Below are 16073 nucleotides of genomic sequence, written 5' to 3'. Positions count from 1 at the left end.
TCTGAATTCACCAGGAGATTGAGCACTCAGACCGGCAGCAGTGCACCATCTCGATCTAATTTTAAGAGTAAGAAATCTTCAACTCTTATGTAATGAAATAATGAATGAATTTGAATGATAAATTATTTGTTTTAGGCTCTATGCTACGTCATACAACTCATTTACGTCCCGAAAATAAAGAGAGCGATACCAATGGGCATTTCTCGTCTCTGCGATCATCTTACAATGCAACAAACTCCAGGTGAGGTGTCACGTTAGTCTGGAATTATTGGTCGTTAATAATTGATTATTCATGGAGTAATTTGTTGTTATGTCAGATATGTTTCCTCGTCGAACGACAGATCTCGGGACGTTGTGACCAGAGCGTACAAAGCGCCGGCAACAAAACAGGAAGAGGGCAGAAATAATCAGAACGTGGTGTCGATGGTATTAGTCATAGGATTGGCCCTTTTCTTCGGTGTTTTGGCTATTGTTTACCTCGGTCTAGGTGGAAAAACTGAGAGTGTACCTTCTCTGCCTATGGGTAGGTATTCAGACTAAGTTATTAACACGTTTATGTATACAGTTCGATCATTTATACAATTGTCTTTTTTTGAGGTGTGGGTAGACGAAATAACTAGGGTTATGATACAATTATGATAATACTAATCTTTAATCAGTGCCGATATACAAAGTCTGGACAATGTTCGTTACTTATTGTCTGTCATCTTTTTGTAGTGTTTTTTTTTTCGAGGTCTTGATATTTATTTATGTGGAATCTATAGAAATGATTTGTGGAAAATTCAAGAAATTTTACAGAAAAAAAATACACGAATTCGAGTTTAAATTGAACGATGAGATTTTCGTTATACAATTAATTTCTAGACTTTGTATACCACTAACTCTTATTTTCTGTAGAAGAAATTATATATGGAGCAATTTTTCTTTTCAATTATCATTTATTGAAATTTGAGAATCGTTTGAAAGTGTATTTTTTCTTTCATTATGCAAATAATAAATGTTGTACTGGCGATTTTCAGTTATCAGTATTTTTCTTTCCTTTTCCCTTGAAATAAAAATTATTACTCGTGTGTTTCGAGATTATTTTCATTCATGTTGCATGAGTTGAGAAATAGCGAATATTGTCGAAATTATTTAATGCAGTGTTTGGATTTCATGTATTTTGTAGACAGTGAAGTTCCACTTTGTTCGCATTCTGATCACGATAAACCTGGTGTTAACTGCTTATTCAAAGAAGATGTGGAAACTGTCATGCAATTATTGAAACGACTGAGACCGATTTTGATGAGAAGAGCTGTTGCTGCTGTCTGTGAGGACACCAGTGATGCACCATACATCACCGATTCCGAGGTGATAAATATGTTGAAGAGTACTAAAGTCGTAAGTTTCATTTTCCATAATTATCTTTTCTCTAGCCTTTTATGCAATTGATAAATATCTTTTCTGACATTGCAGAGAGAATTTGAAATCACTGGTGATCTCCACAACGCTCAATTATTAATCTTTGAAAATCCAAAATGGGGAATTTCACTTATTGAAGTCGATGAAGGAACTGACATATCTGCGCATATTCTAGATTCAATGGTAAGTTCGCCTTTTTATCAGTAATCAAATTCTCTAATTACGTAATTGCGGGGGGAATGACTGGATCTAGGCCACAATGGCAACACATATTTTTTGCAGCTGATAAAATTCAGGAGTCGAGTCTTAAACTGAGATAAGTCCAATTCGGCAAATTTTTGAATTATTAATTATCGATTTCTCTCGAAAACTGTCGATTTCGGACGAAAACCTCAGGGGACTTTTCCATGGCTCATTAAATTTCCAACAAAAAAGATTTTTTGGTATTTTTTCCTAAACTCAATAGTTTTTAAATAAATCGACGTTAAATATTTACCTAGTGGTAGTTATTTCGTATGCTCACGCATTATCAAAATAATTTGAGACATAAGTCGATCAGATAAGACCACTTGCGATTTGATAAAGCTAGATAACTCGACGTAACACGACAATGAAATATTTGCCAAATTAATATAATAAAGATAAATCTTTTTTTCATACATTTCTCTTCGAATTGTAATGCGTTTTTTCTATTCTCAGGAAAAAGTGTTTCAGACTCGTTTGGAAGGAAAAGTAGGCATGGTAATGCTGGATCCAGAATTACCAGTGAAATGTTTAATAAAACAGAAAGTCTTCACAGTCCTATCGACCCTCCTGATCTGTGCCATCGGTAAATTCACAACAGACTCGTTATTCCCTGATTGGTAGATTCCTCAAACCTTCGAAATACTATTCCACATCCTGATCCTTACTAAGTAAACTATTTTCCATCCTCAATATCTACTTTCCATGTTAATTTAGCTCTGAAATAATTAATCTGAAATAATTCATCACTTACTAATCCCTAAAAACTCCAAAAAACCAGAACGAGACCAAAAAATATTCATTAAAAAGTCGAATTTAATTACTCCAGCTAGAAATTAATAACAATAAAAACAATACGATATTTCAGGAGTAGCAACAGTTCTGGGGCTCCACAAATTCGTTCAGTGGTACATAAAATATAAAAAATCAGCTGAGAGAGAGGTTTTCCACCTGGTGAGTGAGATAATAAGCATGGTGGAGATCCATCACCAGAATGCAGTCACAGGGAGTCCAGGAGGCACTCAGGAGAGTTACCTAGCCATAAACCACGTGAGGGACAACCTGATACCACCGAAGGATCGTAGAAAAATGACAGGCCTCTGGGAGAAAGCAGTCAAATTCCTCGACGAGAATGAATCGAGAATTCGTCGTGAAGTTCAACAAGTGGCTGGAGAGGAATTCCACGTGTGGAGGTGGCTGCCAAACCTCAATACTTCAAGTGCGGCGTCCCCAGGAGGCAGCAAGAAGAACAAAGTTTGGCAGGGACAGGCATTCGAGACTATGGAGGGATCTGTCAACAGTCCTGCATTCTCCCCAACTCCTTGTCTCAAGATTCGTCACATGTTTGATCCTGATGTGTGAGTTTTGTTTTTTTATTTTTTATTTTTCCACGTGATCTAGGAATTTTCATTGAGATGGTCAAATGATTGGTTATTTAATTTAATTATTCCCTTTCCTTGCAGGGAATTCGAAGATGACTGGGAAGTGAAGGTTCAGGACGCAATCCTCGAGAAATGCGGCGAGGGTGTGAAAATTCTTCACATTAGAGTCGATCGTGGCAGTCGAGAGGGCTGTGTCTACATGAGGTGCTTGACTCATGACGATGCTGGCAAGGCGTACAGAGCTCTTCATGGCTGCTGGTTTGATGGTAAAAAATTATCTCTTAAATTAAAAAAATATCTAAATTAAATTGACAACAATTGTTTTTTTCTCAGTACAATTTTCATACAAATATTTCCATGTTTTTATTAATAAATGCCTGCAGGTCACCTCGTGACAGTCAAATACCTGCGACTCGAGAGATATCACGAGCGTTTTCCTGATGCAGTACGCAGCAATCAGCCCCTGAAACCGAGCAACAATCAGCGACTCTCGATGCAGGCGAATTCCTGGCAAACGCAGAGCCCCCTCGAAGCTAATTAACCACTCAGGTTGGCCCAACTCGAGATTAAAACGAGAGAAGTTCAAGATTATCAGTTTTTTCTTTCACTCGGGGAGAAAAATTATTGTCTTGATAAATGTACAGTAGCATTATTCATCGAGTGGACACGAGGAAAAATTGAGAATGATAAAGGTGAATTGTGGGGAAAGGATAGAGTGATGGATATTTTTATTTTTCGTACGTCAGTGCCCCATTAACATTACTTAATGATCATAAGATTGTCCAGGAGTTGAATGACTCGTGAAAAAAAAAATCCGGTCAGACCGGTGAGCTAAGAAAAGTATATAGTTATTACTAAATGATGAGAAAACACTGTTTAATCATGAAAAATTGTACAGTCAAACTGTTTGCCTCTAGATTTATCGACTCGTGTTGCTATTGGTCTCACAGTTTCTATTATTAACATTAATTTTATTACCTCTTCTGTCCCATTAAAAATGATAATAACTGTGTTGTTAATTACATCATTTGGCATCAGCGCTTTGTTAAACAATTATATTTACAACGAGACGATAAAACCGGATTATATGTTCACCTGTTAAAATTCATCGACTTCACACGTTCACTTCGAATCATAGAAACATAGAATTCGATACGTCGATAATTTAGCTGTTCTTTGAAAAATAACGTACCTGTGATTTTGAGAGAAAGAAAATTATAAATTAATCATCCACTCACGCGCCTTAGGTACACCCCATTTTTTTAATTTTATATATAAAAACGAGCGTTCTCCACGCAACTAATTATCGTCGAGGAAATAAAATGACAGTAATGTGTGAATAAAGAGCTGCAAAATGTTGCATTATTGTAATAAAGGAAGATTTATCGAATTAAATAAGTTTTAATGAGTCAAGTTCGACTGCTCATTTATCCATCCGTAAACATTTTTTCCAGTTAAATATCATTTATCAATAATAATATCATTTAGAAATAGTGTAAATAGATAATCGATCGATCGCAAATGAGATCTGCAGATGCAATCGGTGGGTCTCGTTACCATGGATATGAGAAACTGTCACAACAATTGCGCAGGGTATGCACATTGCAGAAGGTTGATACTAATCAATTCTCTCCGTTTTGAAGCCAGCCAATAAAGTGTCAGGTTTAGTTGATCGATCATTTCTTCCGCTTCCCCGTGATCGTCGCAAAAGGGAGGGAATTGCACTCGTGGTCTCGATCTAGTGAACCTCGGATAGTGATTTCATTCAAGTGCCTCCACAAGTGCTCAATCGAACCAGCAGTCAAATCCCTCCAGAGGTTTTTTTTTTTAAATCTTGTGTCAACGGCGTCATTACGACGCTGTTTTTCATCATCAGGATTTTACGATACTTGAAGAATATGTCCACGGCGGCGGCCACTGTTGGCCCGATTGTGGGGGAAAACGGAAATCTCAATACGGTAATTAACACTTTTTAGTATTCCATAATTACTCTGCGCCATTCGTTCATTTCCCCACCTCTAAAAGTAGAATACTATTTATAAATAAAAATCATATCATTTACTCGTAATTTTGTCTTAATATCAATATTATTATAGCATAATAATAAAATTATTATAAATTGTATTCAATCAATTTTGCCTTCAATAATCGTTCAGTCTATTTTTATTATTCCTGTTAATTCGATCTGATTAAATGTTAAACAAAAATAATAACAAATTCATTCGTATGACTAAGTGTCACAGCATATGCCAGGGTCATAGGACTCAAATCGATGCCCGAAGTAATGACCCCAAAACCGTTAATACCCAACCGAGTATTATTTAAAAGTACTATTACCTTCCGTACTTAACGACCCCGTAACAATTTCCTGTGAAGCCGAAGTAGTTCTAAAGATACTCGAGTATCAATCACCGTTATTACAGCTAACTCCCAATTCCCCAACTAGAATATTCAATGAACACCAGAATCGTCCTGACATTGAAAAAATCCCAGATTATTTTCCGAAATAAACGGTAATTAATTGAATTTTTCATTGACAATAAATTGCATTGGCATTGATAAAATTCGATGGAAGACTCCTTGAACTATTTTCCCCAATCAAGACACACAATTAAATCCTAAACAATGGTCTCACGGTTTTCCGCTGCTCCGAAAGGACAACTCCATCATTTAAAAACAAATAACAATAAAAAATAAATAAAAAACATACCCCGAGCACCTGCAGTGCAACGATTGTTGTCATTACCTGGCAACAGGTGCAAGTCTGCAGATATCGAGTGGTTGATAAGCTCTTCAGACTAATCAGGTGTTATCGGAGACGTGTCGATAAAGCTCTCGTAACATCAGGCGAAATCCTTCCGTTTTATTCAATCACAAGTGATAAATTGATAAACCAAAATGTCTGATAAAGTGGAGAAGCCCCAGCCGTTCGGCAGAGGCCACAATAAGGGCGAGGACGACAAGAAATTTCAAGATCTCAAGCCCTTACCATTCAGTAAATGCGTGCACGCTGCCCTGAACAGGTGGATTTTCTCAAGGGATTCACCGAAGGACCAGTCATTTCATCAATCACTCGTCCCACAATTTGTCCCAACAATTTCAAATCCTGAGTCTGGAGGAACCAACGGAGTGAGTCCAATTATTTTTTCTTTCATCATTTAAACATTCGTATCGCCTCATTCCGCGGTACAAAAGATAGTACCGAAGAACACGAGATGAATGAAATAATGAAAGAGTGTAATGAGACCCGAGTTATTTTTCTTTCGCTCATTGTCGGACTTAAATGGCCTTTTCTACTTGAATTAAAGGTGATGTGCGTCACAGGAAAGGAGTAAGGAGAATGAGTAATTGGTGGGACGTGAATTTGCGCGAATTATGCGTAATGATGAAATTGTTTTGTTTGTTTAGGTGAAGTCCTTGGATGCCAACAGATATGCCACGAAGAAGACTATTGCCCAGGGGATGCTGGACATTGCTCTGCTCACAGCTAATGCATCGCAATTGAAGTACATACTGCAGGTGAGTTCCATTAATTAATATTTCTTTCAGAATTACCAAAGATTATTCGATTCCAGGTTGGCAAGCAGCACGAGTTCTACACTCTGATGCTCACCCTCATATGTGTGTCAATAGGACTTCAGGTAATTAAATAAAAAATCGACAAACCAATCACTTGCATTAAAAAATCGAACTGCATTATACGGGAATTAACTTGTTTCATTGATCCTCAATTATTCACAAGTCAATTCTTCACATGAGTCGATTTTTTAATTATTGAATCAATATCAATTAAATCACTCATTTATTTTATTTTTATTTATGTTTGTTTCCCCACCTTCAGAGAATTGTTCAATCACTCATTACGTGTTTAATCACTTGTTTGATTTACAATTCTAAAAAATTTGTTAGATTCACGTAGCAATTAAGAACAATTATTTGAATCACGAAGAGCACGAGAATTGATGTAATTAGCACGCGCGCAATGCATAGCTTCCAAATTGGTCCAATTGCCTCGGAAGTGTGACAGATTTCCGAAAAAAAAAAATCTCTCACATGCAGATCCTGTCGGGCTTGTTGTCCCTGTCCTTGAACCTCATGTTGGACCGGCAGATGGAGGACTCAAGGAACGGATACGCAGTTGAGTGGATCGGCCGGTTGAGAGTTGCTCTAAGCTTCATTGTTTTCTTGGATAACATTCTGATAGCCGCATTCGATCCGATGGGTCTTTCTTCATTATTATCATTCGATCCTCCCGAAGACACCGCATTACTCAAATAATCCATAAACGAACCATAACTGATGGGAAATCGATCTAAAATCCCCAGGAGTTCGCGCAGACTCAAGTCCATTTCCACTCAATCAGATTTCCATGAATACCTCGAAATCCACGGCACATACCGAAATTTTCATGATTACCTTTTCTGTAGCTCTCGATCAGCTCTACAAAAAATGTTATTACAAAAATCTCTGTATTTTCATCGGATCGAAAGATATTCGTCGAAAACTCATGCTACTGCGGAATCGAATTAAATCGGTTCGCAGTGAGGAGAAATTTAATTAATTTGTTCATTCCAATTTGCCCCGTTACTTTCTTTTTTTGTCATTATATTTTCTAGTGATTTTGTTGAGTTTTTATCGAACTTGCCTGGCAATTGGATCAATTCGAGGGTACAGCGGTGTTTTTTTAAAAAGACAAACGCAAAACTCAATGAAATGCGCAGGCAATCGTCGGTCTACTATTCATTGCCGTCGGTGGGTTAGACATCAATCGAAGAAGAGATCAATGGGCCGCTAATATCATCAATGATGTCATCCTAATCGGAGTTTTTATCATCAGTTTAACGAACGTCGTTATCTCGGGTTTCGGAATGGAATTCAGTAATAAACCGAGGGAAGTACTTACTGGGGCTAATTACGCTGTGAGAAGAGGGATTGCGGTGCAATCGGAGTAAATTCGTAGTGTCATTTATCTTTTTTATTTTCACTCCTTTTTTTTGGTTTTATCTTGTTTTGTCCTTTTATTATTGGCGAATTACTCAATTTCGTTGTTTTATTGATCATTTATTTGATTTATTTTTATTATTTTTCATTTACTTTTATTTTCTTTTTTCTTTTCAATTATCAGCTACTCCAGGGTATGATTTTTATTTTCCTGGGCTCGAGTCTCAACATAAACAAACAGCGAGACCAAAATAAGGCGAATTTGTGGAACAATTTTGCCCTTTCATTACTGGTACTCACAGCTACGATTAATGTGGTAATTTCAGTATTCGATATGAGGGGAGAGTAATAATTCCCGGATGTAAGTGAAATTTTTTACGATGAAAATCGACTGATTGCGATTTTCAGCTCAATTTATACTATTAAAACTCTTGAGAGAATAAATAATGTAACAAGTGCACCAGAGATTCATGTATTTGTAGAATTGAAATGGAAAATAAAATTTTGACAATTTAATTTATCGCCTCCGCTCTTTCCACGACTCACAAAAATTGACCATTGACTAGAGTAATGAGTGCTCAATTAAACGGCGCTGTTCATAAAATGAAGATTTTTTTATTTGCGTTCAAATATAAATCAATAAAATTTCATTCTCAATATTTTCAATAAATTAACAAGGGAGTTTTCGGGGATGAATCGAGAGCGGACAGCTGAGGTCATTTTTTCCCACCTGCAACGTAAAGAGTTTGAATAAATTACCAGTAATTACCTGGTGGATTAATTCAATAACGAAATAGAAATTAAAATAATTCAAATTCAAATTTTTTTCGTTCTCGATTTAAATAGCGAATGCGTTGACGAATTTTTCGTCGATCAATTGAATTATGGTTATTATGGTTTTAAAAATATTTTTTTTTGTTTTTAAATCAATTTTGTTATTGAACTTAATTATTATAACTTCTTGTTCATCGATTCCTCATCTTCGCCGGGACTCAAAAGCTCGGCAGACCCAACCGTCATCGAATCTCACTGATAATAATAATAGATAACAAAATACAAGAAATCGTTGAAAAAAAATGATTAAGGAGAATGATAGGAAGGAAATAATTTCCCCGGGGATTTCATAATTACCCACCTTTTTTTCCACCTTTATTCCCGCCTTTCGCGTCGGCCTTGGCCTCTGATTTCCCGGACGCAGGCGCAGCACCACCGCCCTTCTTATTCTGAAACATTATCAATAATCATTAAACCCAAATTTATATAAACCAATTTAATAATAAAAACTCACATCACCGCCTTTTGCCCCACCGCCCCCGCCCCCACCGCCACCTAAACACAATTACTCAATTTAATTCAAATGCAATTGCACGCGATTGCATCTCCGGATGCAACGAGATTCATCTCATGAAAAATTGCAAAAAAAATGCCAGAGCAATTGTAAATTTTTTATAATCTAACGACAAATTCTGGTCCATAGCCTTCAATGTCAAGTGCAATCGCACGAATTTGGCATCAGATAAAAATAGAAAATAAATTGAATTTTCGAATTTAAAAGGACAACCCGATAATTTACGAAATCTCACCTTTTCCTTTCGCCATCTTTAACCACTTGAAATTTTTTTCGATTTGAGTTGATGAAAAATTCGACGCAACACCTCTCAAAACAAAAATTGCACTTCGACGTAAGCTACGGCAATGGCGGCTGCACTTACCTTTGTTTCATGCACACCGCGCAGACTTCGACGTTATGTTTTGCCACCCGATTTACCACCCCCCGCCTACCCACCCACCCACCGGGGGGGTGGGGAAGACGCGTCCGAGCGACGACGTACTAAAGCTCATGAGTAAAAATTGTTTTCTATCAAAATCTCTACGAATTCCAAAAAAATGCAACTCAATTAAGTATTCTGCATACGATTCTAATTAGTCATAATATATTATAATTATAATTATATTATAATACCAAATATTGTTATTATATTACTGCAACCAAAAAAAGAAATTGTGTTTTACGAATTTCTAGTAAATGATTGAATTTCGTAATCAGCAATTGTTTAATTCACATAGTAATTATAATTATAATTAGGTATGTGATTGGAGTAGTTAATTATTTGTTAGTTTTTTAGATTTAATTTATTGAAAATTGATAGAATATTATTTATTAAATTGATAATCGATTTAGGGAAATTCAGTGAGAGAAGAATTTATGATTTGTATTAATTATCGATTTACATGGAAACCAATCGATTTGGGAGAAAAATAGTAAAATACTTTTTTCTAGCTAATTAAAATTCTAACAAAAAACGTCTCTTGATATTTTCTCTAAAAACGATTAGTTCTTGTAAAATGGCGAATGATGCAGATTTTTGGGGAGAAATAATGCAATAATTTTATTTTACAATAAACTTCTTAACATTAAATCGAGAACACTTCGTGTCCTTGAATCTCGTTACTATTTAGAGCATCCGATTACGAGCGATACTTGCCAAGTGGGTCGGTCCGAATAAATTGATACTTTACACCAAAATAAGATAATTAAAATCGATTCTCAAATTTTCATTTCGCAACGCAACAAGAACTATTCCCAATAAAAAAAAGCCACTTCAATTATTTTCAAGCGTTTTATTTAAAAAATATAACAAACAAATTTAACAGGACAATTCCAATATTAAAATCGGCATAAAGCGATCAACTCCCGATATTTCTGAATTCACGAAAGATTTTATCTCTCCTCCACTTAATTCATATTTCGTGTAATCAAATAATCAAGATAAGCTCTACACAGGAGCATTATTCACCACGGAATTTCCCCCGCCGACAGGTGGACTTGTGATGCTGAATGCAGCGACGAAGACATTTATAATTGTAATTAAGAAAACCCCAACAACGACGTAATTATTAATTCTCCTGGCCTGTGGTGATTTGGATTTTCCCTTGATATCGAATCGCCCTTTGAAGATTAAACTGACACCCACGGCGATCTAAAAAATATTTATTTTACTTTAATTACAGACTTAATTACAGATTTAATTACAGATTGCTAATTACAATTTTATGAAAATTAGTTAATGATTTAACCTGGAGGGAGAGACTGATGGCGATTAGAAAAACGATAAACCAGAAGGTGGGGCTTTCCCTCTGGTACTCCACGAGGTACCTCAATTGATTAGCATTGGCAGTAATTAGGGCAACGTCCATCATCCCCTGGGCAACGGTTTTTTTCGCGGAATAAGTGTAATCCAATCTTGTCCGTTTTCCCTTATCAGTCATGTCCATGTGCTGAACTTCCAGATCAATTCCATGCAGTTCTTTCTCCTCAAGTTCAATTTCATCAAGTACTCTCTCGATGACAGGATTTAAATTACTCTCATCACGCGAAATCTGTTTTCCTGTTATTTCCGGTGGCAATCTCGCGCCTTTTGCCATTTTAAATCGCGCCACAATTACTCAATTGTTAGTAATTAAATAAAACATCGTAGAATAATTATTTTGTTTCCATTTATCGGGTTGGTGATGGCAAAGGCGATATTGAGGATTTTTAATTGAGTGAAATATTTTAATAATATTTTTAAATAAATATCTGGATGACCCGCATCCCATGGAACTTGGAATTCAACTGCTTCTCAGCGTATCGCTCATTATTTATTTACAACCGGAAACGCAACTTCACAGGAAAGTGGAGTGCGATAAATGGACTTTATCAGATCGGCCATGAGAATCAAAACTGTGCAAAGCAGAAATTAAACCGCAGTTGTTGCAGGGAGGAAACGCTTGAGGCTTAATTCTATGATGTAAACATATTTATGAATAATGAATCATTCTCGATCGAAATAATTGAGGGATAAAGTAAGAATTCCATCTCTCCGAGTCTAGATGCCATTTAAATCCAAAAACTAATTACTTTAGAATGGAATTTGACATTTTTCAACAAAGTGTTTAATTGGGATGAATTCGATTAACCAATTTTCTTTTGATTATTTATTTATCGCGAAAAGTATCGATTTAAGATGAACACACCAGAAGACTTTTTTCTGGCCGATTAAATTCTGAACAAAAAAGGTCTTTTCTTATTTCCGATTTAAACCCATAGTTTTCGAGATAATCAATCAATTTTAAAAAGTTACGAATGGCAATTATCTAGTTTCACTCAAAATTCATAGAAATTCATGAATTCAATTGATTAATGACTGACGACTGACGAATAATTGAACCGACAAATAAATTTACTAATAAGAGGATTCAAATGTTTTAAATAACAATTTCCCCTGGACTTTCACCGCAAATCCATTCTAAAAATCGCTACCAGTTATCGAATGAACAATGAATTCAAAAAATCCCCCGGAATTCAATTTTCCCGCCATCTGCCGGCTAGAAATTCCCCGAACTTTATCGACAGGGCAAATAACCCACTCATCTAATCCTGCGTAGTTCCTTCCTCTCAATATGGCGCTATTTTGACAATGTTATTGTAGAAAAGCTATTTGTTATGAAATGTGCAAGGGCTGACATACTTACCCGACAACCAAGTGCTCGATAATCCCGATTTCAAAAAAATTCCAAAATCACCGAAAAAAACCTTGACCCCATGCATCGAGGACAAGACGTCTTTCACTTTTCTGCACCAATCGACGCGCAAACGCATTGACTTCTCGAAAGCATCTCCACCTCATTCCAATTGTCATATGCAAGATATTTATCGAGTGTTCAATTATTTTTTCCCCTTGGCCCACAAATTCGGCAACCAGGGCCCGAGGAGTTCCAGTCCATCGTCTCCGTGGATTAATCAACTCCAAAGAAGGTAAACACCAGCTTTCACACACTTCGTTACTCATTATCCCTTACTAATTGTTCTAATTGTAGGTTATACTTGTTGACTCTTGATTACACCCCTCCATTGTTTACATACGATAATAATTCGCTGCTTATCATTTACCCTCGCAAAATCATTGATTAATGAACGTTCATTTCATCAATTAATTAATGGACAATCACCTCCTTGAACTAGAGAAAATTCGGGCAGTTCGAGGGGTTTGATAAGTTTGATGCATTTGATAAGTTTGATAATGAGAGGTGATAGTGGAGATTGCTCTGCATGAAGTGCGAGTGATTGAATGAATAAATCCGGAATTCACGAGCACCGAAGCACAAAGAACGGAGGATTAACGTCATATTGCTTATATTCCCACAGTTTTGGGCTTTCTGCCAGAACATAAAGTGTGCATATCTGCAAGTCAAAATTAGATATTTCAAAAGTATCTGACGAATTTTTCCTTCAGTTCAGTGGTGTCTTGTCCTTGTTCATGATAGTATCGAATTTTTATACTCGTGAGGGTTTGATTATTATAATGGCTGAGAGGGAGAGTTTGGAGGCCCTTTGGGCTAGGATTATAGCCACTCAACAGCCAGTTCATGGTCCAACAGACTGTATCATGTAAAATATCTTTCCTCAAAACCTTTTAAAACCGTTCAGAGTAATTCAGTACAAAAGAATAGAAGTCGAGGTTTTTCATTTCCTTAAATAGCCTTAAATTCCTTAAATATCTCAGCAGCTGTTGATTTTGACAGGAAATGTCAAGAACCTTTTTTCGTCGGAAATTTAATCAGTTAAAAAAAAAGTTCTGTAGTGTATCCACGACAGGTCTATGGTTTTCGAGATAAGCTCAATAATTCGGAGAAGTGTCAAATTGTAATTGTATTGTTTTAGCGTATTTCAATATTTGGTGGTATTCTTGCTGTTCCCCAGGTGCAGAAGGAAGATGAAGGTGAAACGCAGCAAGTCCCTGTCTCCAGAGCCCTCGAGCAGTCGAGATGCTAAAATCCCGAAGCTCTCGGACTCCTCGGAGGCCAATGGCGAACCTGAGGTGGAGCTCATCAGTATTATGGAGTTTTCGGACGATGTCTTGCTCAATATCATGAAATATCTCTCTCCCCAGGATCTCATGTCATTCAGTTTGTACGTGAAAACCAGCTTTTCTTATAAAACCATCTCTTCAAAAAATATATCCACGAAAAAATGGCTATCGCCATTGGATTCAGAGATATCAGCTAAATTAATCACTTTGTTACCTTTTCGTGATTCAGGTGTTGCAAAAGACTCCACAGTGTGTGTCGGGACCGAACCCTCTGGAAAACCGTTGATTTTCGGTCGAGTCCGATGTCCACAAAAGACCTGCAGAGTTATGTGAAATTTCTGCAACCCCTGACGACCAGTATAGCTATCAACGGGAGAACTGAGGAGTGGGACAACGGTTCGCTGGAAGGACTGAATAACGACTTCATCTCGTCAATCTGCAAGACCTGCACTGGCCTGAAGGAATTCATAATTGAGGAGTACGCCATAGTAAGCACGGAGATTCGAATCATCGACTTTCCCTCGACCCTGGAGAAGCTCTCCCTGAAGAGCAGTAAAGTTTACGACTTGATGAGGAACAGATCCTATTTCTTCAGACTCGATACCCACATGCCTAATCTCACGTGCCTCATCCTCACCGACTGCCAGTGGGTGACAGGTCACTCACTTCTGGTTATCAGTAAAATTCCCAAATTGAAGGAACTCAGGATGGACTCGTGCAAACAACTGGGGGAGTGCGTGGCGTATGCTAGTCTGGCAACGAGATTTGGATTCAAAGCGTTAGAGATTTTAGACTTGAGATGTACGGGTTTTGGTGACAGTGAGATCCGCTGTTTCAGTAGTACGAAAACCCTGACACATATTTATCTAGAAAATTCCCCTGAATTCGACGAGATGCACGAGGTGTGGCCCCACAGGCCACGGCAACTACCGAGAAGAACTTACGAGGACAATCACATTGTTCAGTTCATAGCCCCTGAGGATGATTTCTACATGTGGAATGATCCCTCTCGCTGTAGAATCAGCGATGGATCAATCTGCGCCCTTGGTAGTTACATCTGCGATCGTGGAGTCCTCGATAACTCCATCAGGGACGTGATTCTCGTCGAGCCGGACATCCGAGTGCTCAACAACCCGCATTTGAAGACGTTAGTCGTCAAGAATTATCCACTGGTCACTAATCACAGTCTCGTCCACTTGGCAGCGAATGCTATGAGTTTGCAATACCTCGACGTCACTGGCACTGGAGTAACTGCCGACGCAGTAGCTACATTTAAAACTCAAAAACCCGACGTAACAATCATCTCCTCCTTCGGGTGAACCCTGAGAACATCAACTGAACTCAAAATTCAATGTTCGACTGCCATGCAAAGTATTTAAAACCTCTAAATCCTATCAATCATTCCAACAGTGAATGATCTCAGAAGAAAACATTAAGGGGCTTTTTACGGCTCATTACATCCACAGAAAAAGGTCTTTAATACTTTCTCCTAGAATCAACAATTGTTGGGATCATACGATATTGATAAAAGAATTAAAATCGTCCCGTCTCAATATATCAGGTTCAATTTTATCTCTGCATGGATGCAAAAACAGCATGCAAAGTATTTACTGTACTTGTACATAACAATTATTTCATTTATCACATCGACTATCAGGAAAATACTGCGCTTGACACTCGACATTTTGATAATGAAATTTCTAAGACTGTCATTCTCAAGATTATCTGTACTTCATCCATCAGTCCCTACGAATCCATGAAAGAAGAGAATTGAATTTTTTATCGATAGAATATTCCCCGAATATATTCCTCGATAAATTTTTTCTATAATTTTTTAAATATATATTCTTTTCCCTCATTTCCGGTTGACAACTAATCGATTAACGCGACGATAAATCCCCGAGATATATTATAAATATGAATATATATTGATTGGAGTAAAAGTATATAAATAAACGTGTTGGATCTACTAATCGACATGCCCAACTAACGAATGATAACTCCAACGAGTTATCATAATTTTTCCATTGCACTAGTTACTGATGAATAAATAAATGTATATTATAATGGAATCGGTTTAATTGTCGTATGTGTATGGGGTGTGTGTGAGGAGAAAAATGTTTTTGTGAGAATTTATATCGTTGCATTGGAATGGTGCCATTGGGTATGAAATACTTCATGCAGCGTTAGGATTTAATAATCGAGACAGATGACAACGGCTTTGTGAAGAAATATTTAATAAAAGAATAAAAAA

General features: G+C 37.0%; 5 protein-coding genes across 11 annotated transcripts; 3 read left to right on the top strand and 2 right to left on the bottom strand.

Annotated features, from left to right (window-relative positions):
- LOC105274052 (LEM domain-containing inner nuclear membrane protein MAN1) lies at nucleotides 1–4512 on the top strand (the record flags this gene model as incomplete). Its single annotated transcript, XM_011316860.1, is given in 9 exon segments — nucleotides 1–67; nucleotides 136–241; nucleotides 318–523; nucleotides 1169–1380; nucleotides 1456–1584; nucleotides 2101–2230; nucleotides 2513–3002; nucleotides 3108–3292; nucleotides 3410–4512. Coding segments are annotated over 9 exon segments (1683 nt in total), but the record flags the coding sequence as incomplete, so codon positions are not given.
- Nucleotides 4513–4534: 22 nt separating this feature from the next.
- On the top strand, nucleotides 4535–8483 carry NijC (Ninjurin C). 4 transcript variants are annotated; one of them, XM_011316864.1, is made up of 4 exons: nucleotides 4535–4984; nucleotides 6435–6545; nucleotides 6602–6667; nucleotides 7748–8127. In XM_011316864.1, exons 1-4 carry the CDS (start codon nucleotides 4925–4927, stop codon nucleotides 7976–7978), a joined length of 468 nt encoding a protein of 155 aa, XP_011315166.1. In that variant the 5' UTR covers nucleotides 4535–4924; the 3' UTR covers nucleotides 7979–8127. The 4 variants fall into 4 exon arrangements, with proteins under 4 accessions (XP_011315166.1, XP_011315163.1, XP_011315164.1 ...); XM_011316861.1 differs by lacking the exon at nucleotides 4535–4984 and adding an exon at nucleotides 5778–6155 and having other exon boundaries at nucleotides 7748–8122; XM_011316862.1 differs by lacking the exons at nucleotides 4535–4984; nucleotides 7748–8127 and adding exons at nucleotides 5778–6155; nucleotides 7086–7736.
- Nucleotides 8484–8566: 83 nt separating this feature from the next.
- On the bottom strand, nucleotides 8567–9723 carry LOC105274051 (putative glycine-rich cell wall structural protein 1). 3 transcript variants are annotated; one of them, XR_892970.1, is made up of 4 exons: nucleotides 9551–9723; nucleotides 9256–9296; nucleotides 9103–9190; nucleotides 8567–8697 (listed from the first exon to the last, which is right to left on the bottom strand). XR_892970.1 is itself a non-coding variant. In XM_011316859.1 (4 exons), exons 1-4 carry the CDS (start codon nucleotides 9564–9566, stop codon nucleotides 8604–8606), a joined length of 240 nt encoding a protein of 79 aa, XP_011315161.1. In that variant the 5' UTR covers nucleotides 9567–9723; the 3' UTR covers nucleotides 8567–8603. The 3 variants fall into 3 exon arrangements, 1 of the variants encoding a protein (XP_011315161.1); XM_011316859.1 differs by having other exon boundaries at nucleotides 8567–8699; nucleotides 9104–9190; XR_892971.1 differs by lacking the exon at nucleotides 9256–9296.
- Nucleotides 9724–10574: 851 nt separating this feature from the next.
- Nucleotides 10575–11657, bottom strand: LOC105274049 (ninjurin-1). Its single transcript, XM_011316855.1, has 2 exons — nucleotides 11046–11657; nucleotides 10575–10948 (listed from the first exon to the last, which is right to left on the bottom strand). Exons 1-2 carry the CDS (start codon nucleotides 11391–11393, stop codon nucleotides 10745–10747), a joined length of 552 nt encoding a protein of 183 aa, XP_011315157.1. The 5' UTR covers nucleotides 11394–11657; the 3' UTR covers nucleotides 10575–10744.
- An 825-nt stretch (nucleotides 11658–12482) lies between these two features.
- LOC105274050 (uncharacterized) lies at nucleotides 12483–16072 on the top strand. 2 transcript variants are annotated; one of them, XM_011316858.1, is made up of 3 exons: nucleotides 12483–12765; nucleotides 13711–13920; nucleotides 14049–16070. In XM_011316858.1, the coding sequence occupies exons 1-3, from the start codon at nucleotides 12650–12652 to the stop codon at nucleotides 15136–15138; spliced, it is 1416 nt and encodes a 471-aa protein (XP_011315160.1). In that variant the 5' UTR covers nucleotides 12483–12649; the 3' UTR covers nucleotides 15139–16070. The 2 variants fall into 2 exon arrangements, with proteins under 2 accessions (XP_011315160.1, XP_011315159.1); XM_011316857.1 differs by lacking the exon at nucleotides 12483–12765 and adding an exon at nucleotides 13263–13398 and having other exon boundaries at nucleotides 14049–16072.
- Nucleotide 16073: the final 1 nt, after the last annotated feature.

This window comes from Fopius arisanus, unplaced genomic scaffold (assembly GCF_000806365.1).
Source record: "Fopius arisanus strain USDA-PBARC FA_bdor unplaced genomic scaffold, ASM80636v1 scaffold00009, whole genome shotgun sequence".
Classification (NCBI taxonomy): domain Eukaryota; kingdom Metazoa; phylum Arthropoda; class Insecta; order Hymenoptera; family Braconidae; genus Fopius; species Fopius arisanus.
This window is presented reverse-complemented; position numbering and strand designations above follow the sequence as displayed.

What these genes read in the sequence shown, in the direction of transcription:
- NijC (XM_011316861.1), top strand. Translation starts at nt 5,925, where the DNA reads ATGTCTGATAAAGTGGAGAAGCCCCAGCCGTTCGGCAGAGGCCACAAT. An exon ending in AATTGAAGTACATACTGCAG is followed by an intron (nt 6,546 to 6,601) that starts GTGAGTTCCATT and finishes ATTCGATTCCAG; the next exon opens with GTTGGCAAGCAGCACGAGTT. An exon ending in GTGTGTCAATAGGACTTCAG is followed by an intron (nt 6,668 to 7,747) that starts GTAATTAAATAA and finishes TGAAATGCGCAG; the next exon opens with GCAATCGTCGGTCTACTATT.
- LOC105274051 (XM_011316859.1), bottom strand. An exon ending in GTGGGGCAAAAGGCGGTGAT is followed by an intron (nt 9,191 to 9,255) that starts GTGAGTTTTTAT and finishes ATAATGTTTCAG; the next exon opens with AATAAGAAGGGCGGTGGTGC. An exon ending in GGAATAAAGGTGGAAAAAAA is followed by an intron (nt 8,700 to 9,103) that starts GGTGGGTAATTA and finishes TCTTTACGTTGC; the next exon opens with AGGTGGGAAAAAATGACCTC.
- LOC105274049 (XM_011316855.1), bottom strand. Translation starts at nt 11,393, where the DNA reads ATGGCAAAAGGCGCGAGATTGCCACCGGAAATAACAGGAAAACAGATT. An exon ending in CCATCAGTCTCTCCCTCCAG is followed by an intron (nt 10,949 to 11,045) that starts GTTAAATCATTA and finishes AATATTTTTTAG; the next exon opens with ATCGCCGTGGGTGTCAGTTT.
- LOC105274050 (XM_011316857.1), top strand. Translation starts at nt 13,268, where the DNA reads ATGATAGTATCGAATTTTTATACTCGTGAGGGTTTGATTATTATAATG. An exon ending in GGTCCAACAGACTGTATCAT is followed by an intron (nt 13,399 to 13,710) that starts GTAAAATATCTT and finishes GCTGTTCCCCAG; the next exon opens with GTGCAGAAGGAAGATGAAGG. An exon ending in GATCTCATGTCATTCAGTTT is followed by an intron (nt 13,921 to 14,048) that starts GTACGTGAAAAC and finishes TTCGTGATTCAG; the next exon opens with GTGTTGCAAAAGACTCCACA.